This window comes from Canis aureus, chromosome 31 (genome assembly GCF_053574225.1).
Source record: "Canis aureus isolate CA01 chromosome 31, VMU_Caureus_v.1.0, whole genome shotgun sequence".
Lineage (NCBI taxonomy): Eukaryota > Metazoa > Chordata > Mammalia > Carnivora > Canidae > Canis > Canis aureus.
Window position 1 is genome coordinate 4,967,089 of NC_135641.1, and position 25,591 is coordinate 4,992,679.

The 25,591-nt window shown below is 43.8% G+C and overlaps 1 protein-coding gene across 6 annotated transcripts in view; it reads right to left on the minus strand.

Moving 5' to 3' along the window:
- The window catches only part of TRIO (trio Rho guanine nucleotide exchange factor), a 354,258-nt gene that overhangs the window by 123,356 nt on the left and 205,311 nt on the right, over positions 1-25,591 (minus strand). For all 6 annotated transcript variants that reach the window (XM_077879549.1, XM_077879552.1, XM_077879550.1 and 3 more), the window contains exons 12-20: positions 21,646-21,815; positions 20,481-20,655; positions 16,016-16,211; positions 15,044-15,210; positions 13,070-13,189; positions 11,011-11,202; positions 10,455-10,604; positions 6,976-7,090; positions 2,526-2,641 (exon numbers count right to left, since the gene is read on the minus strand). In XM_077879549.1, coding sequence (XP_077735675.1) covers positions 2,526-2,641; positions 6,976-7,090; positions 10,455-10,604; positions 11,011-11,202; positions 13,070-13,189; positions 15,044-15,210; positions 16,016-16,211; positions 20,481-20,655; positions 21,646-21,815 — 1,401 coding nt within the window. The remainder of the gene's footprint in view (positions 1-2,525; positions 2,642-6,975; positions 7,091-10,454; positions 10,605-11,010; positions 11,203-13,069; positions 13,190-15,043; positions 15,211-16,015; positions 16,212-20,480; positions 20,656-21,645; positions 21,816-25,591) is intronic.

Sequence of the window (25,591 nt, forward strand, 5' to 3'; positions counted from 1 at the left end):
GCCCCGCTTGAAGCGATGGGCTCAGAAGAATGGGGAGAAGCTCGGCAGGCAGAGGGGCAGGGAGAGGCTGGAGGCAAGACTGGGGAGGGCAGGAGGGCCCTGGAGCTCACAGCCAGAGCTTGCACTTTTCTATGAAAGCTAACGGGGCTGCTGTGTGGAAAAGGAACCGCAGTGCACAGAAGGTGGAAGAAGCTACACTGGTCAGCAAACTGGTTCAAAGATCCAGGCAGGACATAGCTGGGCTTCCCAGAGCACGGTGGCTCTGGACCCCAAGGGGGAGGGCAGAGCTGAACACGCAGGAGGTCGGCACCTGCAGGACTCACGAGGGAGTGAAGGCAGGAAACTGGGGAAAGACAGAAGCAGGAGCTATACACCCTGTAAAGTGAGGGTGCACAGGGGACACAACCCATAAGAGGAGGGGGCCTGGGGGACTCCGTGTGGGATGAGGAGGGGGCCCAGGGGACACCTGTATGAGATGAGAAGGGGGTACAGGGCTTCCTGAGTCCAGTCTGTTCTCAGTAAGGTCAAAGTGGAGACAGCCAGGAGGCAGCTGGGATTTCTGAGTCTAGAGACCTGAAGTGGAGATCAGGGCTGAGAGGCACCAGCAGAGGAGGTAGGAAGGTAGGAAAGAGAAACGAGAGCCAGCCCCATGCTGAGCCCGGGGAATGCCAAGGTTCAGCCACTGCAAGCCTGGGAAGAGCGTCCAGGAGGCCTGAGGCTGGAACCATCGCTCTGCCTTCCTGCCAAGTTCAGGGTGCCGTCCTGGGAACCGCACATCAGGACAGGTGTTACAAACCACCCACATTGCTGCAGGATGGTGAGCACTGGACAACACAGAACCCACAGCATTGCAATGCCCACGTTTTCTCACTTCATTTCTGACAAATGAGCTGACTTTAGGAAAAAACAACAACACATTCTGTTGTTATTCTCCATTAATTATTTACAATTTTGTTCTCTGTATCTGAATGACTGCTTGTCTTCCAACAGAGAAACAATAAAGATATATGACAAAAGATTATGAAACAATTCCTAATTAGAAACAAAAATCAGGCCCCCATGAATCTGAAATATGGTTGAACTATCATTAAATAAAATGTTAAGAAAATGTAATTTTTACACTAAAAACACTGCTCACCACTTCTTTTTTTTAATATATTTTTTAAAGATTTTATTTATTTATTCATAGAGATGCAGAGAGAGAGAGAAAGAGAGGCAGAGACACAGGCAGAGGGAGAAGCAAGCTCCATGCAGAGAGCCTGATGTGGGCCTTGATCCAGGGTCTCCAGATCATGCCCTGGGCTGCAGGCGGCGCTAAACCACTGCGCCACAGGGGCTGCCCTGCTCACCACTTCTCCTGGGAATATGGTAACTACCTCTGGTAACATCAGCCAAGATGAAGGATGGCTGGCCAAGTTAGGGTGCCAGGTCCGCGGACCAGGAATTCCAGCTTATCAACCTCTGGGGAGCCGAGCCATTCTGAGCACCTGGCTGCCCACTCAAAACCAACTTTGACCAAATCAAAAGAAAATAATGCTCCCTAAGTGGGAAACTGTGCTGAGGAAAATTGATTGAACTGGATGCATCCTCTGGTAGGCTCAGGTGAAGTTAGCAAGACTGTCCATGTGTGATGTGGTCACCAGGGACCCACAGTGCTGAAGAGGTCCCAATGCCCCCCTGAAATGGAGGACACAAGAGGGCTCATGCAGACATTCTGGGAACGAGCCTCTTGTTCTCCGTGTCCTCTAGAGTCTTCAAATTCTGAACAAATAGCCTATGGGTTCCTATACTACTGTTAAGGCCAGAGAGAAGTGACAGGAATGTTAGTTCAAGTGAAAGGGTCAGACAGACTACCCTAAAACGATCCTCCATGACTAACCGTACTGAAAGCGTTTATTCCAAAATGACTTCAAAAGAAAGAAACTCTAAACGTATCCTTTTATTTAATTATTTTTTAAAGTAGGCTTCGTATCCAATGTGGGGCCTGAACTCACGACCCTGAGATGAGGAGTTCCATGCTCTACTGAGTCAATCCAGTGCCCCCTAAGCATACTCTCTTAACGTCTCTGCAGTAACCAACTGCATGAACTTTTTTTACACTGAATTCTTAGAAATTCTGTCACACTTCTTACTTAATTTTAGCTCAATTTATCTGAAGAACAAAATTTTATCTTGAAAACATAGTTATAACAAAATTAAAAAACCTCACCCACTGTAGTATTATAAAGTACAGAACCTAGACTCCGCGATGATTTCTTAAATCATTGTCATAATTAGGATTTGTAGCTGGTGGCCTTAAACACGAGGTAATGGCAGCAGAGGCAGGCCGCATGGCACACTTGCTGAATCACACTTTCACGGGGCATGGATTTTCTTTTCACAACAAATTGATTTAAAAGACAGGACTGTTTTGATTATTTGAAAGTAGTTTTCAAAATGGCTAAAATGTCAAAAGCTGCCCAGTGGAGGATGGAGGTCTAAATTAGAAGGTGGAGAGCACAGGGGAGCACAGTGTAATAACCAACCTGCTTGGCACTTCGTTCAAAGACCACGTACTGCTGGCACTGGTCTAGTCGTCTCTTTCTCATGGTCCAATAATGCAGTACCCTGTTCTCCCGCTGGAAAAGTTCATTCAAGATATCTAAGAGAATAAAGAGAAAGATGTATGTTGGTGCTTGCAATCAGTGAAAACACTTGCAAAATCCCATACATTTTTATTTAAAAGCTTTATGCAAATGTCAATGCAAGACAGAGTATCAAATCAAGAGCCACATGGCTTGGTCGCCCAGTGTTCTCAGTGAGCATGTCCACCAGACCTCTCATTCTCTTACCCCAATCTGTTATCTTATGGTTGAGGTCACTGGAAACTTAAGCCTGGCCTCCAATATCTCCGTTAGCTGGATGAGTGGGATAAGCTATTGCATCCCCTGCTGGGGCAATTTGACAATTTGACAAAACTTTATTAAGTAATTTGTTCAACAACATTAAAACCTTCCTGTAGAAGGAATTTAGTATAAAGGATTTATGTCAAAATGGTGGAGTACTAGAAGAAAACACACTTTTGTGCTTTCTTCTTTCTTTTTTTTTTTTTTTTACAAAAACAAAAACAAAAACATAAACCATTATTAGGAGAACCAGGGACATGAAGTAGAGAAGCATGGAGCCAGAAAGGCCAAAAACCCTGATTATATAAAAACTGTAAATGTTATAACCAAATAAAAACCACCATAAAAATACAGCACCAATAAAAAACTAGTTAAAGTTACTGGGAAAATATAAGACACAGACCTAATGTACCTGCTAAGTCAACAGAAAAAAGATTAATGGTCCATTAGAAAAATGAACAAAGCATATAAAGATTTATTTATTTGAGAGAGAGTGTGTGCATACAAGAGCGAAGGGAAGGGGCAGAGGGAGATGGAGAAACACACTCCCCAGTGAGCAGGGAGCCAGATGCAGGGCTGATCCCGAGATCATGACCTGAGCCAAAGGCAAACGCTTAACCAACTAAGCCACCCAGGCACTCTGAGCAAAGCATACAGACATGACATTCATGATTTCTAAACACACAGAATAAAATACACACAATACTAAATACAGAGAAACATGTTTAACCTCAAACAATGAGACTAGCTTTCACCCTTTTCCTGGCAAGCAATGGTGCTATCCAGTGCTGATAGGGAGAAGAAACAGGCACAGGTGACCCCATATTATCAAAGGCAAAACAGACCCTAACTCCTGCAGCGGACACTTTGGCAAGAGGTAATGACATTAGAAATATGCATACCTTTGAACCAGGAATTTATCTTTCAGATATATGGTGCTTACACAAGTGATACGTACACAATTTGTGCTCAGGGAGGCGAATGCTAACGCACTGTTTGTAAAAATCGGCAGCAACAATGGAACCCAACTGGGGGACAGATTAAGTCAACTATAAAGTCATTATACTAGACACCTGGTGGCTCAGTGTTGAGTGGCTGCCTTTGGCTCAGGTCGCGACCCCGGGGTCCTAGGATCAAGACCCACGTTGGGCTCCCTGCATGGACCTGCTTCTCCCTCTGCCTGTGTCTCTGCTCCTCTCTCTGTGTCTCTCATGAATAAACAAAATAAAATCTTAAAAAAAAAATAAAATCATTATACTGAAATTTAAAACGATAGAGCAGATCTTTAAATTCTGATATAGAAAGAGAAAATATATATATCTATATAGATATATAGATATGTATATATGTATTTTTTTTTTAAGTAAGCTCAATACCCAGCATTGGAGCCCAACATGGGGCTTGAACTCACCACTCTGAGATCAAGACCTGAACTGAGATGAAGAGTCAGATGCTTAACTGAGCCACCCAGATGCTCCAAAAGAGGACTAAGATATATTATTAAGGAAAAGCAGCAAATTGCAACAAAATACAGTCCCATTTTGGTTAAAAAAAAAGTGAGATGGGTAAGTGGAGTAGGAATCCATGTGTGTTTTTCTATATATATTTATGTTTACATTCATAGACAGATGCATAAAAAAGTCTTGACAATGGTGACCAATGGCAAAAGAATTAGGTAGTTTTTTTTAAGATTTTATTTTATTTATTTATCCATGAGAGACACAGAGAGAGATGCAGAGACGGGGAGCCTGATGTGGGACTCGATCCCAGGACCCCAGGGTCACAACCTGACCCAAAAGCAGACATTCAACCACTGAGTCATCCAGGTGCCCCAGAATTAGGTAATTAATATACATCTGTATACTTAAAAAAATTTTTTTACAGTAAGTCTGTTTTAGTTTAGAAGTTTATAACACAAGAAAGTTGGAAGATGATTCTGGAGACTGAAACTGCAAATTAAATAAATGGTACTTAGATTATAACTTCATTAATACTGGGAATCCTAAAAAAATACTAAGGTTTCCAGAAATATTTACTGGGGTCCTGGTAGGCTGAGAAACACAAACCTGTGAGCAGCATTTAGGTAGCAGCTCAGTGGTCATGCTATGTCATCTTTACCGAAAAGGTAACTAATGTAGTGACACCAATCAAGACTTTGAAATTTGAGGCCAGTCAAAACAATAAGCTACCATGAATGAAAATATCATATGTGAAAATTAACATGAGCCAGTGGGTCTTTTCCGGTCTTTTCTTTCTACAGTCCTTGCCTGGGTCCTGACTGATGTGGGGTGAGTAAGCAGCCAGGACTGGGACGGGAAACCACCAGGGCTTCCTCACACCTGAAGGACTGCCTGGGGTCATGCTGTCTCTTCTGGCATCATCACCCTTACATGGATTTACTGCACTGTCCCACACATCAATCTTTCATCCCCAACTACTCAATGAGAGAAATAAGACATTTTGTTTTTAAGTCTTCATAGCCTCCAAAACAATGATAAACAGCACCAAGTGCACAGTGACTGTCGAGTAAGTGTGTACATGGAAAACACTCTCCCCTCACACACGCACACACCCATCGAACTGGTATAACCTAGTAAGGATCATACCACCTTTGATTAGAGAAAGCAGAGTACAACCAACAACCAAAGGCAATACTGAAGGATGAGAGAAAAGCAGTGATTTTTATATGAAATGAGCCAAATAAACTGATTACCAATGCGAGTAACTTGTTGGCAATGAAGACTTGCTCTTGCTGAGAAATGGTGTATTAGTCACTCATTTTCTCAAGAGAGAAGCCCACCAAGTAATAAATACAAATCTCATCTGTGGAGAGTAGAGGACTACCAGTGTGGGAGAGAATTTTCCTGTGACACCTCTAACAGATGAATCTAGATGAACAGGGAGTAGAATGTAATGTACGTACAAAGTCTCTGCCAATCATAAGGGTTTCAAGAGTGAGACAAATCACCTGTTAATGGATTATGGCAACTTCTTCCCTCTGAAACCCAACTGAGAGTGGAGCCTGTGGGGCCCCAAGCTCCTCATCTGTTTATCACCGGCCTCTGAAGCTCATGGTGAGGATAGCAGGTGCCTCAGTGTCAAGACTGTTTCAAACTCTTCATTTTCTGAGGATCTATTTCCATATCATTTTAATTGAATTTGTAAAAAACAAAACAAAACAAAACAAAAAAACAAAAACAAAAACCTATGATTATATCTAAGGCTTAAGTGAGAGAACACCTGAATGTATTTTCACTGTAAAGTTTCAATCAGAATTATAGAGTAATTCCATCAGTCCCCTCACTTCTATATACACTAATCCTATTAACAGTATAACATTTTCCGGGATGAGTTTCTATGTATTTACATTATATAGATGTACCTGTAAAAACATGGTTTTACAGATTTTTACACTCAAATGACCCAAAATGTATGATATTTGGCAATGCTTTTTTTTTTTTTAAGGGTTTTTATAGGTACTCATTTGACAGAGAGAGAGCAAGCGTGCATGCGTAGGAAAGCACGAGCAGAGGGGAGGGTCAGAGGGAGAGGGAGCAGCAGATTCCCTGCTGAGCAGGAGACCCGATGCAGGGCTCGATCCCAGGACCCTGAGATCATGACCTGAGCTAAAGGCAGACACTTAACCAAATGAGCCACCCACTCAAGGCTCCCCATGGCAATTTGCTTTCATTAGTGCTTTAAGTCTATAAAATTGGTAACACTTTCCAGCAATGATATTGGTGTATAATTTCTTGATTGAACTTTTAAAAATATTTTGATTCTAGACAAATTTTGGTTTTTCCTTTTTTTCCCCAATTTACAATATTTTTACTTATTTTAACCGAATAGTCCATGCTAATAAATATCAATGCTGCATTTTCTCCCTGCTTATCCTCTTCAACTTTATTCAACAAATAATCAATCTACATTTGTTTTATGTTCTATTATTAAACAAAGATAATTAATGAGAACTTTAATAATAATATGAGATGGACATTTAAAATGAAGCCCTAGACTTCAGGACTTTGGAACACATCTTGCCACACTCCCTGTATTGCTGGCCAGTAAAATGACTCCTAGCTGTACTCACTTTTCACTTGTTGTTCAGGGGCTTTGATATGTGTCACCATTCCCGGCATGTTCACACTATTCCTGTGCAGGTATTTCAGGAAGACATCTGCATTCCTTCTAGCAAGCGTGCAAGCCTAAGAGATACGTGGAGGGCAACGTGTTGTTAATTTGCCTTAGATAAACATGTATTTTGAGTACATATAGGTGACAACATCCTATGTCTCTAACATACGTCTTTACCTAAAACACTCATTGGGCCAACTTGTAGTTTGGAAAATAGAGAGTTTACATCCTATTTCAATTAAAAAAGAAAATCTGTCTTGGAGCTCTTGCTCAGATGAAGCCAGCTGCTGTGCTGAGCGCTGCCCTATGAGAGGCACGCAGGGCAGGGGAGTGAGAGAGGTGGCCAGCCTGCAGTGAGAGGAGGTGGAGCCCTCTTCCTGCTGAGCCTCAAGCTGACCACATTCCTCAGTCAACACCTTGACTGCGGCCTTGGGAGAAACCTCAAGTCTGAGCACCTGGCTAAGCTGTGCCCGATTTCTGGAAAGGGCAGACAGTATTTTCAGCTTTCCAAGTCATATAGTCTCCAACTTCCTGTGGTGAGCACTGTACCCAACCTTTTTCCTGTGGAGGAAAGCAGCCACTTGCAACATGCAGATGAGGGAGAGTGGATGGATTCAGCTCTTGAGTGCTTAGGTTGCCAACCCCTGGTTTGAGCTGCTGAGGTTTGGGGTGGTTTGTTTTGTGGTGCTATTGTGGTAATAGATAACTGATGGATTCCATGCTTATAAACCAAACCAGCAATTTCACTAATGTATTTAAAAAACAAAAGTAAAACTATCCTTAATTATATTTGGGTTAGAAATATCTTACACATTTCCTGTCTCAGCTCTGGAATTAATCTTTCTTCCAGGAGCCCTATCTCCTTCTTATGGTACTTGGTATTTAGACCACAATTTGGACAGATACAAGGGAGCTCATTATTACTGGTTGGTCACTGTTTCCAGGTCTTTTCAGTAGATAGAGCTAGGACACCTTTTAATTAAGAGAAGAATGTATCAAGTGTCTCCACAGATAAGCCTGAAATAGGCTGCATTCCAAACAGCAAGGAAGCAGCTACAAACAACTGGGGTTGTGTCAGGAAGTCAGAACCAACACAACTGGAAAGAGCTTCCTCAAATGGGACAAGTTGAGTATAAAAAGATAAATGACTGCAATTGATCAAAACACACCAAATATATTAAAATCCATGAGTATAGTAAAAAAAAATTGTTCCTATGTAGAGGTTGCTATGGCAACAGCTCATTATTCTGAAAATGATAAGCAAATGGAAAGACTCAAGCCCCTACCTGCCTTTTTTGGACAAACTCTATTTGAGAGTAACCAAATAGCTAAGGAGGGAATAATTCTAGTTAATCAAGACAGAAGGAATGACAGAATATCACCATTTTGCAACTCCAATGAAGGATTATCACCACAGGATACTAAACCCATTAAGTAAAAGGCAGACAGAGAAGCACATAATGGATGAACTAGACTCACCATGTCTGAAGCACTAGTAAAATTCCTCGTATCACACAGACAAAAAGAGACACAGACCTCATCTGGCCATGTAATGCCAGGGGAAGTACACAGCACCACCTACCAGGTATGCTGACTGCATACACACACACTCACGCTCACACCTGAACCCAGCTGAGGTTCTCAACATAACACACATTTAAGGAATCCAGGATGGTGCAAAGTGACTCCACAGGATGTAACTATGGAAATCCAGAGTGACAGTAACCCCAGAGTATGAGCAACTTATTTCTTCAGCTAATAAATAGTAATAAACGGAGGATGGTGTTTAGATTGAAAGAGATTCAAAAGACATATCAATAAAAATGTGTAGACCTTGTTTGAATCCTGATTAAAACCAAGACAATATGGGTCAATCAGAGAAATCTGAACACTGCTGGATTTTGTACAAAATAAGAGATACTGTTAATTTTCAGGCTCTGATAATGGTCTTGCAGTTATGTTTTAAAAGGGCAGAATTTAATGTTTAGATATGTACTGAAGTATTTACAAATAAAATGATGTAACATCTAGAATTTAAAGTAACTCAGTGAAGGTGGGCATATGCCCATGTGCTGATAATTACTGATGCTGCTAAGAGGTACATAGGAGTTCATCATCTCTTTTTTCGCATGCATCTTTAAACTCCCATAATCAAAAGTTTAAAGATATCCAGTATACAAACACTGCTGAATCCTAGTTGAATGAAGGAATCTGAACAGGTTGATGATTATTTTTGTTTTATAATTTTATCTAAGTATCTGTCTTAATTATACTAAGTAGTATTCAATTTTGCTTTATTCTAAATGGATTACAGAGAGAAAGAGAGCAAAATTATGCTGATTCCAATGGAAACATCCTCACAGTGGTGGGCATTTCATAAAAGTAACTAGCAATGACAAGTAGGGCCAGGGCTTTCAGGTCCTGTTTGAAATAGTTCAACTGGAGTCTGAAGAAGCCACCGTTTTCCCACCCTGATTTGCTAAAAAGAAAGTCATGTGATAAGCTACCAGATATAATTTTCAAAGAGTCACAAGACTCCTTGACTAAACAATAACTGTCAGGACAGACATCACCTTCAGAATGGAAACAAATTATTAAATGTAATAGGAAACGGTGTCAGAGGGGTCAGAATGCCAATGCAAAACTCAATAAAGTGACCACGAAAAGCAAACACCATGCCTATTTTTAACAGGTCTGAGTGGCAAAAGGCAGAGCCTTGGGAGATCTTTCTCAAGAGTGAAAGAAACAGGGAAATGTTGCCAAACATTTTGAGCACTTGTAGACCTTTTGGGTGATTTATATATGAATATACACACATACATACACAAACACACAACAAAGGCGGCTAGAGAAATTCCTCATTAAATCTTCTCAGAGTTCAAACTTCCAACTTGGCCTAAACGGGATTAAGTTTCTTCTGCAGGAAACACTTCCGGAGCAAGTGTGAGTAACTATCCTGAAACCACAAGCAGTGTCCTGCTTTGTGTCTGCTCTGCACTGGGTTCAGTCTTTCTACCTAAAAAGGCTTAATTTCCAAAAGATTATTTTAAGCTATAGGCATTTTTGTCTCACCAAATCAATCTCTTTCTCTGCTCAGAATCATTTGGAGTTATGACTTCCACCCATGATTTATTCACACAGGTTTCCAGCTCTTTGTGAAAACTAGAGAGTGTATGTAAATCACAAGTGAAAGATTTTAAGACTTTGTCTGACCAAGTAACCCAGCACTGATGCAATGTCACCACACTCCCTTTCCACACAAGGGAAGAGCTGTAGGCGTCAGGGGCCAGCCTGGCAAGCCAAGGTGGCTACATATGCCTGGCACACTGCAACATCTGTGGTTTTCTGACAGTCTAGACCTAGCCATCTTCAGGTGAACCCTCTTCATGTGCCCTGTTCAGGGAGGCCCCAGCACCCAAAGGGCCAGCTCCGTACCTTCAGGAATGCTTCTTTCTGCTCCAGATGCTTGCTGATCATTGGGGTGACATGGTCCGTCTCTGAGTTGGGCCCCAGTTTGTCGGCTCCTCCACACCAGTCCTCTTCTCTCTTGTACTCCTGCTCCAGGCTCTCGAGGACACTGCAGACCTGTGAGTGGAGAAGTGGTCAGTCATGCTCTGGGGATGAAAGTGCTGGCCTGGGGCTGGGGCCCAAGAGCATCAGAAAGAGCCCTGGGCTCCATCGTACTCAGGCAGGTCTTTCAGAACAAGAACCCAATACAAACTGAATTGCCCGTCTCTCTCTGGTTGTGGTTCAGGCTACATATTTAAATGAGAGGAAAACAGAGGTCCTCTCAGCTACTTTCCAACCTATTACTCTTTGGTTCCTAAGGTAAGCAATAATCCTTCTGCTTCTAGAATGCTTTTCTCTGCTTGACTTTGAACTGACTGGCTCAGTAATGACTGAAGAATTAAGGACTGAGTTGTCCAAGAAAATGGGAGTCCAAAGTAAAAGTTTGGCCAGGAGCCGAAGGAGCAGAACCTCCCTCCCTCACCTGCTCTGAGGTTTTGTAGAAGGCCACAGATGCATTCACAAGCTTGAGGCGGTCTTCCATCTTGAGCATGAGCTGCTGCCAGTGAGAGGCCACTTTCTCGGCGCAGTCCCTGATCATGTCCATGTCATAGTGATTGGCCTGCAGCATGGCTTCTGCCTTCTGCTGCACCTGCAAGGCGCTTTGATGTGTTTTCTAAGTAAGAGAAGGGAAGGGAATGCTTATTGAACAGGGGTGTCATGCGCTTACTGGAAAACTGGGAAGGCTGCCATTGTTCCACTCCACTTGCTTTTATAGAAACAACTTCATTTAAAATACTCACTAGGACACTTCTACAAACACAGCAGACAGTTCAGTTAAAAAAAAAAAAAAGTTTTCATGCCTAGCAAGAACTGTGTTTATATTTAAATTACTTGATGAAGAATGCAATGCATTAAGGCATTCCAGAATGGGTCTCAGTTGTGGGGTTCTTAGCTTGAGAAATAGCAGGGAAATACCTTAATAGCCAATATTCTGAAAAAGCTGTTGAAATGTTCCAAGTTCATTTTTCCTATTGATTCTCCTTGTAATAACCACTAGAGGCAAATGAACACATGTAGGAAAAGGTGCTACAGTGAATGCCTTTTTCACTTATATGTTAAAATTTAGACTTGACTGAAAAGTTTTCAAGCACTATTGACTTTAAAAGAGAGAGAGAGAAACATAATTAAAAGCTAAGAATGAGGGACGCCTGAATGACTCAGTGGTTGAGCATCTGCCTTCAGCTCAGGGTGTGATCCCAGGGTCCCGGGATCGAGTCTTGCATCGGGCTCCCCACAGGGAGCCTGCTTCTCCCTCTGCCTCTCTCTGTATCTCTCATGAATAAATAAATAAAATCTTAAAAAAAAAAAAAAAAAAAAAAAGCTAAGAATGAGCCAACTGTGTTCTCTGGAGGTTCATGCCATATTAAAATATCAAAATAATATCAGAAATCCAGTGGGAATTCTTGCTCATGAATGTTCACTAGAAGATTCCACAAGGGGCTGACAGGTTGGCTCTCTCCATGAAGAACACCAGACATCACAGCAGTTAGGGGAGTACATGGGTCTCTGTGGACACAGATACACAGATTTTTTTCTTTTTTCTTTTTTTTTAACCATAGCAAAATTTTGCATTTCACCTGAAAAGGCACTAAATGACCCCATAAAGACTATACACAATATAATCAACCCTGTCCTTAACCCAAACACACTGACATGTATTAGCAATTTAATCATTAGAAATCACTAGGCACAGTGTACAATTTTCAAGAGCCCAGAGTCTGGGCTTCAGGAAGAAGTGTTAATATGTGTCTGTTGGCACCAAATAGTTGAAAACATGTCAATCTTGAGAATAAAGCAACAGTATTCCATGGCTTTCTTCTCCACCTATGTATGTAACTACAGCAGGAAATAAGTTTTCTGTAATCAAATGCTTCTTCCCTCGAATGTACCAAGACTACCTACCATCATTAACTCCCCTCTCCCCACAAAAATTCTAAGAATAACTAATTCATATGCTGTGAAAGTGAATCTGAGTGGACTTGGAACTGGCGCAAGCCATTCTGCTTAAGTCCTACTCTGGCACTGACACCCACCCAAGGTGAGGAACGTGGCTTTTAACCACGGCTGGGGAAGTTCTGTGGAGAGTGCTGTTTATTGGTGATTTGCACCTGGTCTGGCTGAGCCGCCCATGGTGCTCTGCTTTGTCCAGGAAAGCATAAAACCCCTGAGCCCAGACTCCAACTCAAATTCTCTGGCACCAGGTGTTCCTGACAGTGGTGGTACATCCTGCCAGGGCTCTTAAGGCAGGAGGACAGCAGGAGCCACCTGGCCTCCAGAGCAGCACTGTGAAGTCCCCAGACTGGCACATACACACCCTCTCCTCACTGCAGTCACCAGCCTGTTTCTTCCCCTGAAATAAACTGTACATGTATAAGTGTCGTCACTTTGGGTCCTGCTGAACCCCCTCAGCTCAGGGTCAGTCCCACATGAGGGGGCTTAGCAGACATGTCCTGAGGTGGGAGGCAGGCCAGTGTCCCTACCTCGATGGCGTGCTGGAACTGCTCGTGCTCCCTCTGCAGCTGCTCCGCCTCCTGTAATGAGCTGGCCGTGATGAGTCCAGCATTCAGCATTGACTCTCCATTGCGGATCCAGCCCAGCACCTGAAACATGACACATGGACCTCCAAGCATCGGCCCTCCCCAGGGGGCCACTGTGGGCCAGGGGGACACGAGCCATGTGGGCAAGGTTGTCAAGCTGCTCCCATCATCTGTGAAGCATAGGTTTCCTATGATCCCACTGCCAAAAGCATAGGTTTCCTATGATCCCACTCCCATCATCTGTGAAGCATAGGTTTCCTATGATCCCACATGGCATGTGATCATAAGTGTTGCACTTTAAAATTAATTCACTTATCTTATAGCATCAAATAGGTGCTGATAAGGTAGGGAGTCCAGAGGATTGTTATTAGTCCACAGGTCAAAACAGATTAAGAATCGCCCATTAGAATACCTATTGCCATAAATAATTCCCTGGTAATCATGAAAAGTATTTTTCATTCCTTTTAGTCTTAATGAATACACAAAATTAGCAAGCTGCTTGGTAAGGGAACTATTTTATTTCCCCACCGTATTTTCCAGTGTAATGTCAGTGTTAAATGGCACGCTAACCAAAGAACGGATTCAGCAGTGCTCCAACGCTCAGGGTCACATCCCGAGATTCTTAGCAGCACACACAAACAGAGCACTGCAACTGTGGAAGCCACAGAGGTTGTCGAAGGTCATCGTGGGTAGTTATTTATGGCACAGACTGCTGGTTACCTACCTAATACCTACTTTTCCTTATCTCATTTACTCAGAAAACCTCGATTTTGCAGGGGGATGGAGGGGCACTTAAAACCACTTCACGGCCCCCATGTCACAGCTTCACTACCGTCAGGACACTCTCTCCAGCTACTGTGATCCACACCGTAGCCTTGGGGTGGCTGTGTGAACACATGTCTTTTCTGATATAAGTACTGCTTCTTCCTGGTTATGTTTTTCCCTGCCTGCTGCCTGGGAAGTGGAGGGCAGCTGAGGCTATAAGAGCCACCTGACACCCATTCCCCACCTATCTGTCAGACCCATCACATGGCTGCTGAGCAAACACCAGCAACCTACCACATCCTGATGTGTAACGTACAGAAAGTAATTTCTGAGCACCATTTCTGGACTCTTACAGGCAATGCAATTCCTATTCTATTGTCTTGTTTTTAGCAAGAAGGAATATGTTAACAACTGCTCTGTAAAAGGCAGATCATAATACTTCATCTCATTACATTCAAGGCTCACAGGTACCCTTTAAAGGTTTCCAAATGGACAGTATATCTGTTTCAACGTGACTGCCACCCACTTACGCACCATATCTTATTCACACTACAGAGGTACCTCATCCCTCTGCTCAACCTACCACATGTTCTTCTGTACTTCCACCAGAATCCCAGAAAGATTCCCTTGCATCGAGGTGGTATCAAGAGTGGCTCATGATATAAAATGTCATGCACATGCTGAATATACGCATGGAATTCCACTGGCCATGAGATGAAAGCAGTCTCTTTCAAATATTCCATTTTTATTCTGCCATGCTATCTGAGGGCAGTAGAGCATGCTGAAGAAAACCCCAACCCTCTATAGCCTGTGACACCATCCAGACTGATAACAGCCTATTTGGCAGAAAAATCAGTTATTTAGCCTGAGAATCAAAGTACTCAGAGCTTCAAGCAAGAGACCACCAGTAACAAAACAAGCCAAATGAATGTTACTGTCAAGTGATACACCTAAAGGCTTTTCCACTACAGAGTAAACACACAGCTGTCTGGGCAAAGGCTCCCTCCTTACACCAAGCTACGGGGGTATGCATGTCACATCACAGATCACAACAGCTGTGACAATCTGCCCCAGCGCTTATATCCCAAATGACCAAGAGGTCACCCATCGAGCGCCACTTTGGTGTGGCTCTACATCCAGCAGCTTGTTTACCTGCTTCACTTCAGCCTGCAGATGGCGAAGCTGCACACACTGCTCCAAGTGCTTCCGATGCTGTTCTGCTGCTAAATCCAGTTCCTGCTGCTTTTCATGAAGGAACTCCAGGAGGTCCTGGACCCGAGTGGCCATGTCGACATCTCTATCGCAAAGCAGCTCCACACCTGCGGACATTGAAGGGAGAGCCCAGAGTTCAACTGGCATGTTGACCCGTTTCTTCAGCCGCACATGACACACACTGTGCTTTTGTGAATAATCTGGCGAGCTTGGCCAGGCCATTACCTTGGAGGCCAAATTCAAGGCAGGTGTAGCCAGCAGAGTGTTTACATGTGCTTCTGAGCATGCCCAGGGGATCTCCAAGAATATATCTAATATGTTCCAAAGCAAAATATGATGTATAGCTAATCAAACCAAACCCATCTCCTGTCGCTCTATTTCTACAGTGATAACTGGTGACATGTGCCTTGCCTTTATAAATGAGTGAACTTTGGCTTGTTTTACTGCACATCCGTGTGCCCAGCGTACTCTTCAGGAAGCATTTAATTTGATTTGTATACCAGGAGTAATGTAGTATGCAATTTGCTGCTAAGTTTTAAACACTATCAACTTCCTTTTACATTTTTGGACCTACAGTGACATCTGCTGGTAAAATATAAACTAAGAAAAATATTTTAAATGTGAAAAATTCCTTTGAGATTTACATTTCATTCATAGATATACAATTAAGAGTTCATGCTACGTGAAATGACATGTAAGAATATTAAGGATTAAGTACACTACATACTGTTAAATGTGATCATGGTATGTGAAAATCAAACAGCAAAATGTTTCTTTTGAAGAGCAGGTACCTAGAACACCTATGTCACATGAGCTAACAAATTGTCACACACACAAACATCACACAGACAGGATGAATTCCTGTGTGACCTGAAGACCCACAGCTGACGTAGAACGCAATGCACTCCTTACCAGAGGCCTGCACTTCATTGACATACTGCAAGAGGTCCTGCCCTTGGTGGATGACATCAAAGGTCAAGTTGTTCATGGTTAAAGCTTTGTCTGCATGGTGCTGGAGGCGCTGTTCTGCTATTGTGAGATCTTCTGTGTCAAAGTCGTTCATTTGCTGAGAAAGCTCATCGTTCCAAGACTCAAGGTCTGAGATGATCTGATAGAGGAGAGTATCTTCTTAGGACAGAGACTTACAAAATAAATACCTGCTGCGACATTTCACTGTGCCAAGTAAGGAAGGAAGGAACTAATGTGACTGTGTCTGAAGGACATGGAACCCAGCTGGAGGAGTTCCCACAGGCCAAAGAGGGAAGAGTTAGACACAAAAAACCTACCACAATTGAATAAAATGTACAAAATACATAAAAATACCTTAATTCCTAATGTTTTTTTAAAAAAGAACCTTAAAAAACTAAAATTAAATGGAAAAACTCTTCTGATTAAATGTTGACAAGAAACCAACCTTTACCTTGAAATTGGTAATTAAAAGACACAATTATTTAAGCCTAGAACAACGATGGAAGGTTCCCCTTTATAAATAAATCTAGTTAATAAATGTACATATAATAAGATTAGAAAGCTTTTTTTCTAATTTTGTTTTGAAATTCTAGTGAAATAACTCTTCAGGGAATGATCATCGACATGCAGTAAACTCTAATGGAAAGGACAGGGGATTTAATGGGAGGGTCAGACTGCCACCTCCTAATCCCACAGGCCAACCTCAGATCCCTAAAAAAGTGGAACCAGACAGGACCAGCCTTCCGACAGGAGAAGCTGTGGCCCCTGGGGAATATCTGGCACAGAAACTTAATTAGGAGCCCAAATCTTAATCAGGTCTTTACATTGAACTTCCAAGTTCACCGGAAATATGAGGAAAAGAAAAACAGAAAATCACTAAGTGAATTCAGAATGTGGGACCTGGTTTTCTTCCACTGATGTAGTCATTCCAGAAAGTCACAGCAGGAAAAGAAGGGTGGATGAAGAGACCATCCTGGATGGAAAGACTATCAATATCACCCTGTGAGCGGCGCCCACGGGCACCCTCTGCTGCCCGGGGCAGCTGCAGAGGTTCCAGCAGCAGCTGAGTGTTGGTGAGGGGTAGCAGACTGTGGTTACGAGGAGAAAGGCCTGATTTTGTAGACATGCATAAGGAAGTCTTTAGGAGGGAAATGATAAGCTGGCAAAGCTCTACTCTAACATACTACAGCAGAACGATTAACAAAAGAAGGGGTATTGGCAGGGAGAAGGCACACTCTTGCTACATTCGGGAGACAGGCATGTGGACTCTCACTGTACCATCCTTGCTACTTTGGCACTAGTTTGAAAACTTCTGTAATCTATATATATGTTTTTTTAATTAAGGCTAAAAACAACAAAATCCAGAAAGGAGGAAAAACACTTTTAGTGAAAAAACACTGTATTCTCTACACTTAAGTAGAATAACCTTTCCCATGTGTCCTGATTTACTTTATGCAGATAAGCAATAACTACCTGAGTCTGAAAATCTGACAATGTGAGAGTTCACACAGAACCCAACCAGGAGATGAGAAGTAATAAAAACGGAAGGCTTCCCCAAACTCCTCCGGCACAAATCTTCCGGGTTTATTCTTTCATTATTGGGGTCTGCATACAGTGTGTGTATTTACAATAACTTAGTAAATTGGGCTAATTAATAAATTTAAACAATGTTAAATTACACAGAAGCCGAAGACACACTGAGGGAAAATATTTTTAAAAAGGAAAAGAGAAAAAGCTTACCATAGCTTTAATCTTTATCTCTACTCTAAGGGTCATTTTCTCTCCTAACGTTCATTTCTGACACTAAAGCAGGAGAGGGTCAGGTGTACTAGTGAGACAAAGACTCACAAATAATGTCTCCTGGAGACACCGTCAGGCTCAGACAACACTCAAGAGTGGATAATAAAAGATGAACATTCTAGAACCAGTAGGATTCAAAAATACTCGCCAAGCTGAAAGAAACTCTGGCAATGGGCATGATCAAAGGACCATCAGGAAAAATCCTGCTCCAGGTTCACTATCACAGCATGTTACACACACAAGTGAAAACAAGAAATCAGTGGCAATAACAAAGTTGGTGAAAGTGGAAGTCATTTTTGAACGGGAATTCTTTGGAGAAGTAACTCTGAAACAATGATTTTTATTTTTATTTTTTTAAACTTTTGTTTTTTAAGATTTTATTTATTTATTCATAGACACACACAGAGAGAGAGAGGCAGAGACACAGACACAGAGAGAAGCAGGCTCCATGCAGGGAGCCCAACATGGGACTCGATCCAGGGTCTCCAGGATCATACCCCGGGCTGAAGGCAGCACTAAACCGCTGCGCCACCGGGGCTGCCCTGAAACAATGATTTTTAAAACATATCCCAGAATGTTTAGAAATTCTGTAAGTTCCTCTTCCTAAACACATATGTATCTGTTCCATAAGTAACTGTCACAGGATGCTACAGTAATGATTTTGTTGTTTTCAGATCAATAGAGCAGATTTTACCTGGAATATCAAGAGGCTGAAATTGCAATATTCTAAGCCATAGAAAACCTAGATCCACTTTTGAGAGATGGAAAGGCTATAAAATACAAGAAATATGAGGGATTTTTAAAAATTGGCCAGGGAACAGAGAAGTTTCTCCCATAAAGTTAATTCCATGCCTCTACGGGCAGTCGAATGGAGAATTTTCCCAGATAAGGGATAAAATCCCAGCTGAAGCCTCAACTGCTCAGGTTTTCATGTTTCAGGATTATTCTAGAGAAAAGAGGTTCTGGGCTATGACCTTTTAAAAGCTTTTAAACTGCATTTTTAAAATGGCCTGTGACTGAACTGCAGGTCTAACTTCCTTAGTTCAGGAAAGCACTTACCCCTGGCCTGGCACACTGGCTTTATTAAGGCCACCTGGAATTTTGTGGCTTTGGTGTGGGGAAAATGAGTATTTCCAGTTCCTGAGCTACATTTTAAAACACTAGTTTACTGAAAATGGAAATACAATTAAATTTTTTCCTTTAAAAAAGCAGCAATACAAATGAAGCTAAGACATTTTTTTAAAGTATCAAAATGTTCTGATGAAAAACTTGAAATAATGCCTGATTGCTCTATTTACTAATTGAAACTACTCAAAAAGCTAAGTTTATAAAAGCAATTCATGTGAAGTAGAGGTCAGAGAGGAAAACAGGCGTGCTGTTCATAAGATGTGCACACTGGAACCAGCAAACCACACCCAGGCAGGTCCTCAATGAGCTGAGTACAGTGTGCCTTGCTCTACATGGCTTCATATGGCTCTAAACGTCAAGACACCAAGAGCAGATTTTACTAGACAACATGCATGGCATCTAACTCCTTTCTTGTCATGAACCAATGATGAAAACGAAAACAGCCAAGAAGGCCTTTCTTTAAAGAAAGGAAATGAAAACATCAATGGATGTTCAGACAGGTGGCTGATCACAAAGATCCCCACGAAACGTCTTGCACAGGGCTGGCCTGGACCCTGTACCACACATCGAGCCTACCACTTGGACATGGGCCTACACACAGGCCCAAAAGAAGGAAGCAAAGGTCCACTTCTGGCAGAGGGTCCTCCCCTCAGCTGAGAAGTGATTGCCAGCCCTGCACAGCCTCGAGGCACTAGCCTGGGGAGGGCACGGCCTACAGACTCTGCTCCGCTGGCACAGGACCAATGGGTGGGCTCACAGGTACCCGGACAGGCACTCTGTCCCCCCACCAGCTGTATGAAATGGACAGGCACCAGGAAACTGGCCTCCCCCCCAGCTGAAGTGAGCTTTGGTCCCTTTCATCCTGTTCCACAGACAAGTTCAGCATCATCCAATTACACTCACTTCTGCTTGTACTTCATCAAGTCCAAAAATAAGATCTTCCCTGGCACAAAATTAAGAACCACCCTTTTGTTGAAGAAAAAGAAAAAAAACCTCACATTGAAGGTGTAATTTTTAGGTAAGAATGAAAGATCATTGGAGCACACTTCGGTGGAGGAAAAAAACTGGATTTCATACTCTCAAAAAAGCTACCAGCATAGGCTAGGCTTATTCTCACTGTCTGGGGAGGGGGCTGCAGAGGGGGAAAGGCAGGCAGCGGGGCAAGGAGGGGAAAGACAGAAGGAAGAAGAGAGGATAGTGGCTCCAGGGTGTGATTCTGCCCCACAGACCACCCCACAGGTCGGGGAGTGCTGCATGGACCTAGTGAGGGCTACGCTGCGAGGCAGCTGTACTTGTATGTGGCAGCTCTGCTTGGCTCTACCTGCCGTGCAGTGTGCCTTCCAGCACAATCCCCCCAGCTCCAGGGCAAGGCGCTGTCCTTCCTCCCTCTGACTGTCCTGACCAGGGCCAGGAGAGGAGGCAGGAACCCACGGGGCAGAGGCGGGGCAGAGGCGGGGACAGAGGAGGGACTGACACTCACATCGATGGCATCCCTCTCGAATATGCGCAGCTGCAGGAAGAGCTCCAGCTTGATTTTGCGCTCCTGGAAGAGCTCCTCCATCTGGGCCTGGGCCTCGTCCAGCTGCTGAAGCACCGTCTCGATGTGACTGATGGAGCTGTTGTGGGGGGTCTTGTTGCTGGAGATGGCTGAGTCCCTGCGGAAGGCAGAGGGGGATGGACCGGCGGCATGAGAACGTCTTCCATTGTCAGAGACCAGATCCGGCCGGGTGGACTTCAGGGGGCAGGAGGCTGACAGGAAGCAGGGCTGCTGGTCTCAGAAAATGGAAACAGCGGCCCCTCCCGCCACACAATGCTGTACACAAAGCTTCCTCCTCCGAGGGAGCTGCCAGGTTTGAGGCCACCCTGAAGACTCCTCTGCACCACCCACCCCCGCTCTCAAAAAAGCCTGTTACAGAAAGGCACTTCAGCCACCCGTCTCCTTGAGGAGAGAGAACAGAATAGGCGATATGACATCTGTTTGCTACAAATGATAGAGTCGTATCGGCAACAAGGGGTTAAACTAATGCGATCAATTCAGCCTTTATTAGGTCACTTTTGCCTGACTCCGGGCAAAGTGAGCATCACGTGAAATAACCAGTAATGATTCAAAAGCTGTCCTCTCAGTGATCTGTAAAATGAATCTGCTTCCAGGCCCCCAGCAGGGCCTCCTGCCTTCCTGCATGGAGGAGCACCTGAGGGACAGGTGACGCTCCCCACTAGGCCTGGCCTCCCTGAGCCTCCCTGTCCCTCCGAGGACAGGGAGGCCCAGCATCCTCTAGAGAGGCAGGTCAGTCAGGGCCTGAAGGACGCAGTCAGAGGAGCTTTAAATCAATCCAGTTCACAAAGACATTTCAGTAATTATTAGGTAGGTGTTAACAGGAAAGCAATAAAAGCTGAGTTCTGGGAAAGTTTATTAGTCAGTGCTGTAATGAGGGAAATCACCAAGTCAAAAAGACGGTCATAGTGGGGGAAAAAAAAAGAAAGGAATGTTACTCTCCTTTGTATGCAGAAATGTTATTTGTTCTCTACCTAGTTGGACAGAGAATCACAGCTAATTGTTCAAAAGTGGGAGCCCAGGGAAGGGGACATTCCTGGAAGGATTTCAAAGCATCTGCACTCCGGTGGGAGGGCAGGGATGGGCCCACCTCAGCTGCTGTATGAGGTCCTCCCCTTCCTTGATCACGTTGACCGTCACTTGCAGGGTCGTCTGCTGCTGTTGGCCAAAGCGCTTGATGAGGTCCTGCACGGCCTCCACCGACTCGGCGTACACATCGTCCAGCAGCTCCTTCTGCAGCTCCTCCAGCCATGTCCACAGCTGGGGAAGGACAGAGTGCAGTGAGGCCGGGCCCCCTGCCCCCCGGGAAGCCTGGTGTTGGACACTGAGAGCCCACACCGCCAGCCTGGGAGCCCAGCCCAAAGCCCACTGGCAGCAGCCTCTCCCGGAGATGGGAGGGAAGGGGGGAGCACCCAGAACAGGCACCAGTGTACAACCCCAGCGTGGGGCAGCACAAACAGAAGAGAGCCCAAGGGGACGGCCACAGAGAAAAGAGGGAAGGGAAGGGAAGGGAAGGGAAGTCACTCTTTTGGACTCTTCCTAGGCTCAATCATGGTGCAAGAGAGGTAAGAAAGGCCCCTTCTGCCTACAGCACATCTGCTAAGCATAAGTTAAGCGTTCTTTTACACATCCTCTGACTCTTGTTTAGCAGATGGATGGTCTTATTTTATTTTTAGCAAGAGCACTACAACCCATTATTAATTATTAAGCTGCTGCTCAGATGTGGCTGCTTTACATCGCTCAGAAAAGGAGGCAGCATGTGATGCGGCGAAGAATCCACAGGCAGCAGCAGCGTTTGGGACCCTGGCCCGGCCCGGCCGCCGCTCTCCCACACAGGTGGAAGGAGCGTGCGTGCTGAAGACACCTGCGACGCCACTGTACACCACTCACAATGGGTCAGGGGATGAGGCCACGTAAAGACAATCTGGAACAGCAGTGGCAAGAGGTAGTCCAGGCCTGGCGAGAGGAGCCCATGGTCCCTCCCCCACCCCCCACACCTGTGGGGGGCACTCGGTAGACAGGAGGAGACGGCCACTTATACCACACAGGCTCTGGCAGCTTAGAAGTGGTTTGTGTGAGGAGAAAATGCTTCCTGCTTCCTGGGGGATGTGAGAAGCAACCCCCCAACACTATCTTCCAAGCGCCCACTACAGCCAGGCCCTGTGGCTCCCACGGTGAGACCATGCTTGCCAGAGCAAATGCTTATTGGGTCTTTTGCTTCTGAGCTCATCTCCTTTGAAAACTGCTTTACTGAGCTATAAGTGACATGCAATAAACTGCACGAATTTCAGGATACAGTTTGCGAAGTTCTTAGCATGTGGTCAAGCCCATGAAAGGACCCCTGCTGTCCACAGGGAACAGCTCTGTCACCCTGTGCCCTCTGGAATCTCTCTGTTCCCCTCTGCCCTCCCTCCCCAGGCAACCACCCAGCTGCTGTCACTAGAGATTAGCTGGAGTTTTCTTGAAAAAGCCTAGAAAAGGAACCATATAGTATGAACTCTATTTCTGGTCTGCTTTCTTTCCTCCAACATAATTATTTCGAGCTCCATCCATACTACCGTGGGTACCTTTTCTACTGTGAAACAGGATTCCAGCCTATGTATATGGCCCAGTTTAGCCCCTCACCTGGTGAGGACATCTGAGCTGTTTCCACTTTTTGGCCATTACAAACATTGCTCCTATGAACTTCTGTGCACGGTCTCTGCATGTACCTATGTTAATCCCCACCTTACTTTTTAATGATGAATAGTGGTGTAGAATGCTGGATCATATATAGGTCTATGTTTAAATTTTTTTACAAATCACCAAACTGCTCTTCCCAAGGGGCTGTACCAGGCACATTTCTGCAAGCAGCCTTTGAAAGTTCTAATTCTTCTTCATCCTCAACAATACCTGATATGGTCGGTCTTTTTAATTTTAGTCATTCCAGATGAGTTCCGTCTATCTTATATGGTTTTAATTAGTTAATTCCCTACTTACTAATGATGGCAAACCCAAGCTAACCTTCTAAGAATTCTTTAGTTGTTAAACGTAGCTTTAGTTAGAAATAAAATATCCATATGGCTCCCGTCAGGTCAGTAAGTATGTTCAATACAGCAGGTGAATTTAAAAACAAGGAAAGTGATGGCAAAGGACTTATTTTTCAGTTAAGCTACCTGGGACCCTAGGAGTTGATTTTACTAAAAATGTTCAATAAAACACCTGTTAACTTTTTTTTTTTTTTTTACTATCCACCCATTTTTGTGTATTAAGTTACCAAACTGCATCCAATTCCAGAATTTTAATTTAAAGGAGTTTAAGAGGTAGGCTTGGGATCCCTGGGTGGCCCAGCGGTGTGGCGCCTGCCTTTGGCCCAGGGCGCGATCCTGGAGACCCGGGATCGAATCCCACGTCGGGCTTTCGGCGCATGGAGCCTGCTTCTCCCTCTGCCTATGTCTCTGCCTCTCTCTCTCTCTCTGTGTGACTATCATAAATAAATTAAAAAAAAAAAAAAGAGGTAGGCTGGTTCACCTCTTTGATCTTATAGATTAAGGAAAAGTAGCCTAGGTTATGTAGTCACCTTCATGACATGGACAAAATCAACTGCTGGTGCCGAGCTATTGAGAAAGCCGGTATTGGAGAAGCGCCCTCTAGCTCCAGTCACACTTTGCACTGATACTGTAGGTCAACATCAAAAGTACCATTCTTTGAATCACCATATAAATATGGACTAATGCTCTGTACAATCTATAAAGGGCCCATAATCAAGAACATACTCTTTAGGGTTTGTTGTCTGCTTTCCTCTAAATTCTCATGAACACTGCTGCATTTGTAAATACCATCATGATCATTAGCATCTCCCAATCTGCTCCAATATTTCCTATGAAAAACCTCCCAAGTTCTACAGGTCATATTATACAGCAGGACTACTGTGGATTTAAGAGATGCTTTAAGAAAGTGCTGCTCATGTCCACAATAGCCAAACTGTGGAAGGAGCCTCGGTGTCCATTGAAAGATGAATGGATAAAGAAAATGTGGTCTATGTATACAATGGAATATTCCTCAGCCATTAGAAACGACAAATACCCACCATTTGCTTCAATGTGGATGGAACTGGAGGGTATTATGCTGAGTGAAGTAAGTCAATCGGAGAAGGACAAACAGTGTGTTCTCATTTATTTGGGGAATATAAATAATAGTAAAAGGGAATATAAGGGAATGGAGAAGAAATGTGTGAGAAATATCAGAAAGGGAGACAGAACATAAAGACTCCTAACTCTGGGAAATGAATTAGGGGTGGTGGAAGGGGAGGAGGGCGGGGGGCGGAGGTGAATGGGTGACGGGCACTGAGGGGGGCAGTTGATGGGATGAGCACTGGGTGTTATTCTCTATGTTGGCAAATTGAACACCAATAAAAAATAAATTTATTATTAAAAAATAACTTAAAAATAAATAAAAAAAAAAAAAAAGAAAAGAAAAAGAAAGCACTGCTCTGTGACCTAAGAGATCACTGAATTTCTCTGAGACGCGGTTCGCTACAGCAGGGACCCTCAGACCAATACTGGCCTCAGGAAGTCACTACGAGGGCCAGAAGACAGCGCAGGAGAGCACTGAGTGATCAGCAGTACTCTGTACAAATTTAATTCCCAAAGCATAATGACCCACCCAAATTAACTCAAGAGGCAAGATTCACTAAAAGAAACCAAGAATGTGCCAGTGAGCAAAAAATTTTACCAAGACATTTTATTGAGTCAAAAACATTCAGGATATGTTATCTAATAGGTAGGCTTTTCCAGCTGAAATGGTTTCATCAACCTCCTCCCACTTGCTCCCTGTAGAGGAAAAAAAACCCTCAACCACACAAGGCCACAGCAGCCTTCCCACCCTGGGGACACTTGACTGAAAACAAACACTATGAAAAGGTCGACCCATTCAATTACACGGACTCCACCGTAAAAGAAAATTTTAAAAAACCACTTCAGTCCCTTTCTCTCAAAATCCCAACTATTATCTTCCACCTTACCATACACACTGCAGTGAAGCTGCTCGTGTCTGTG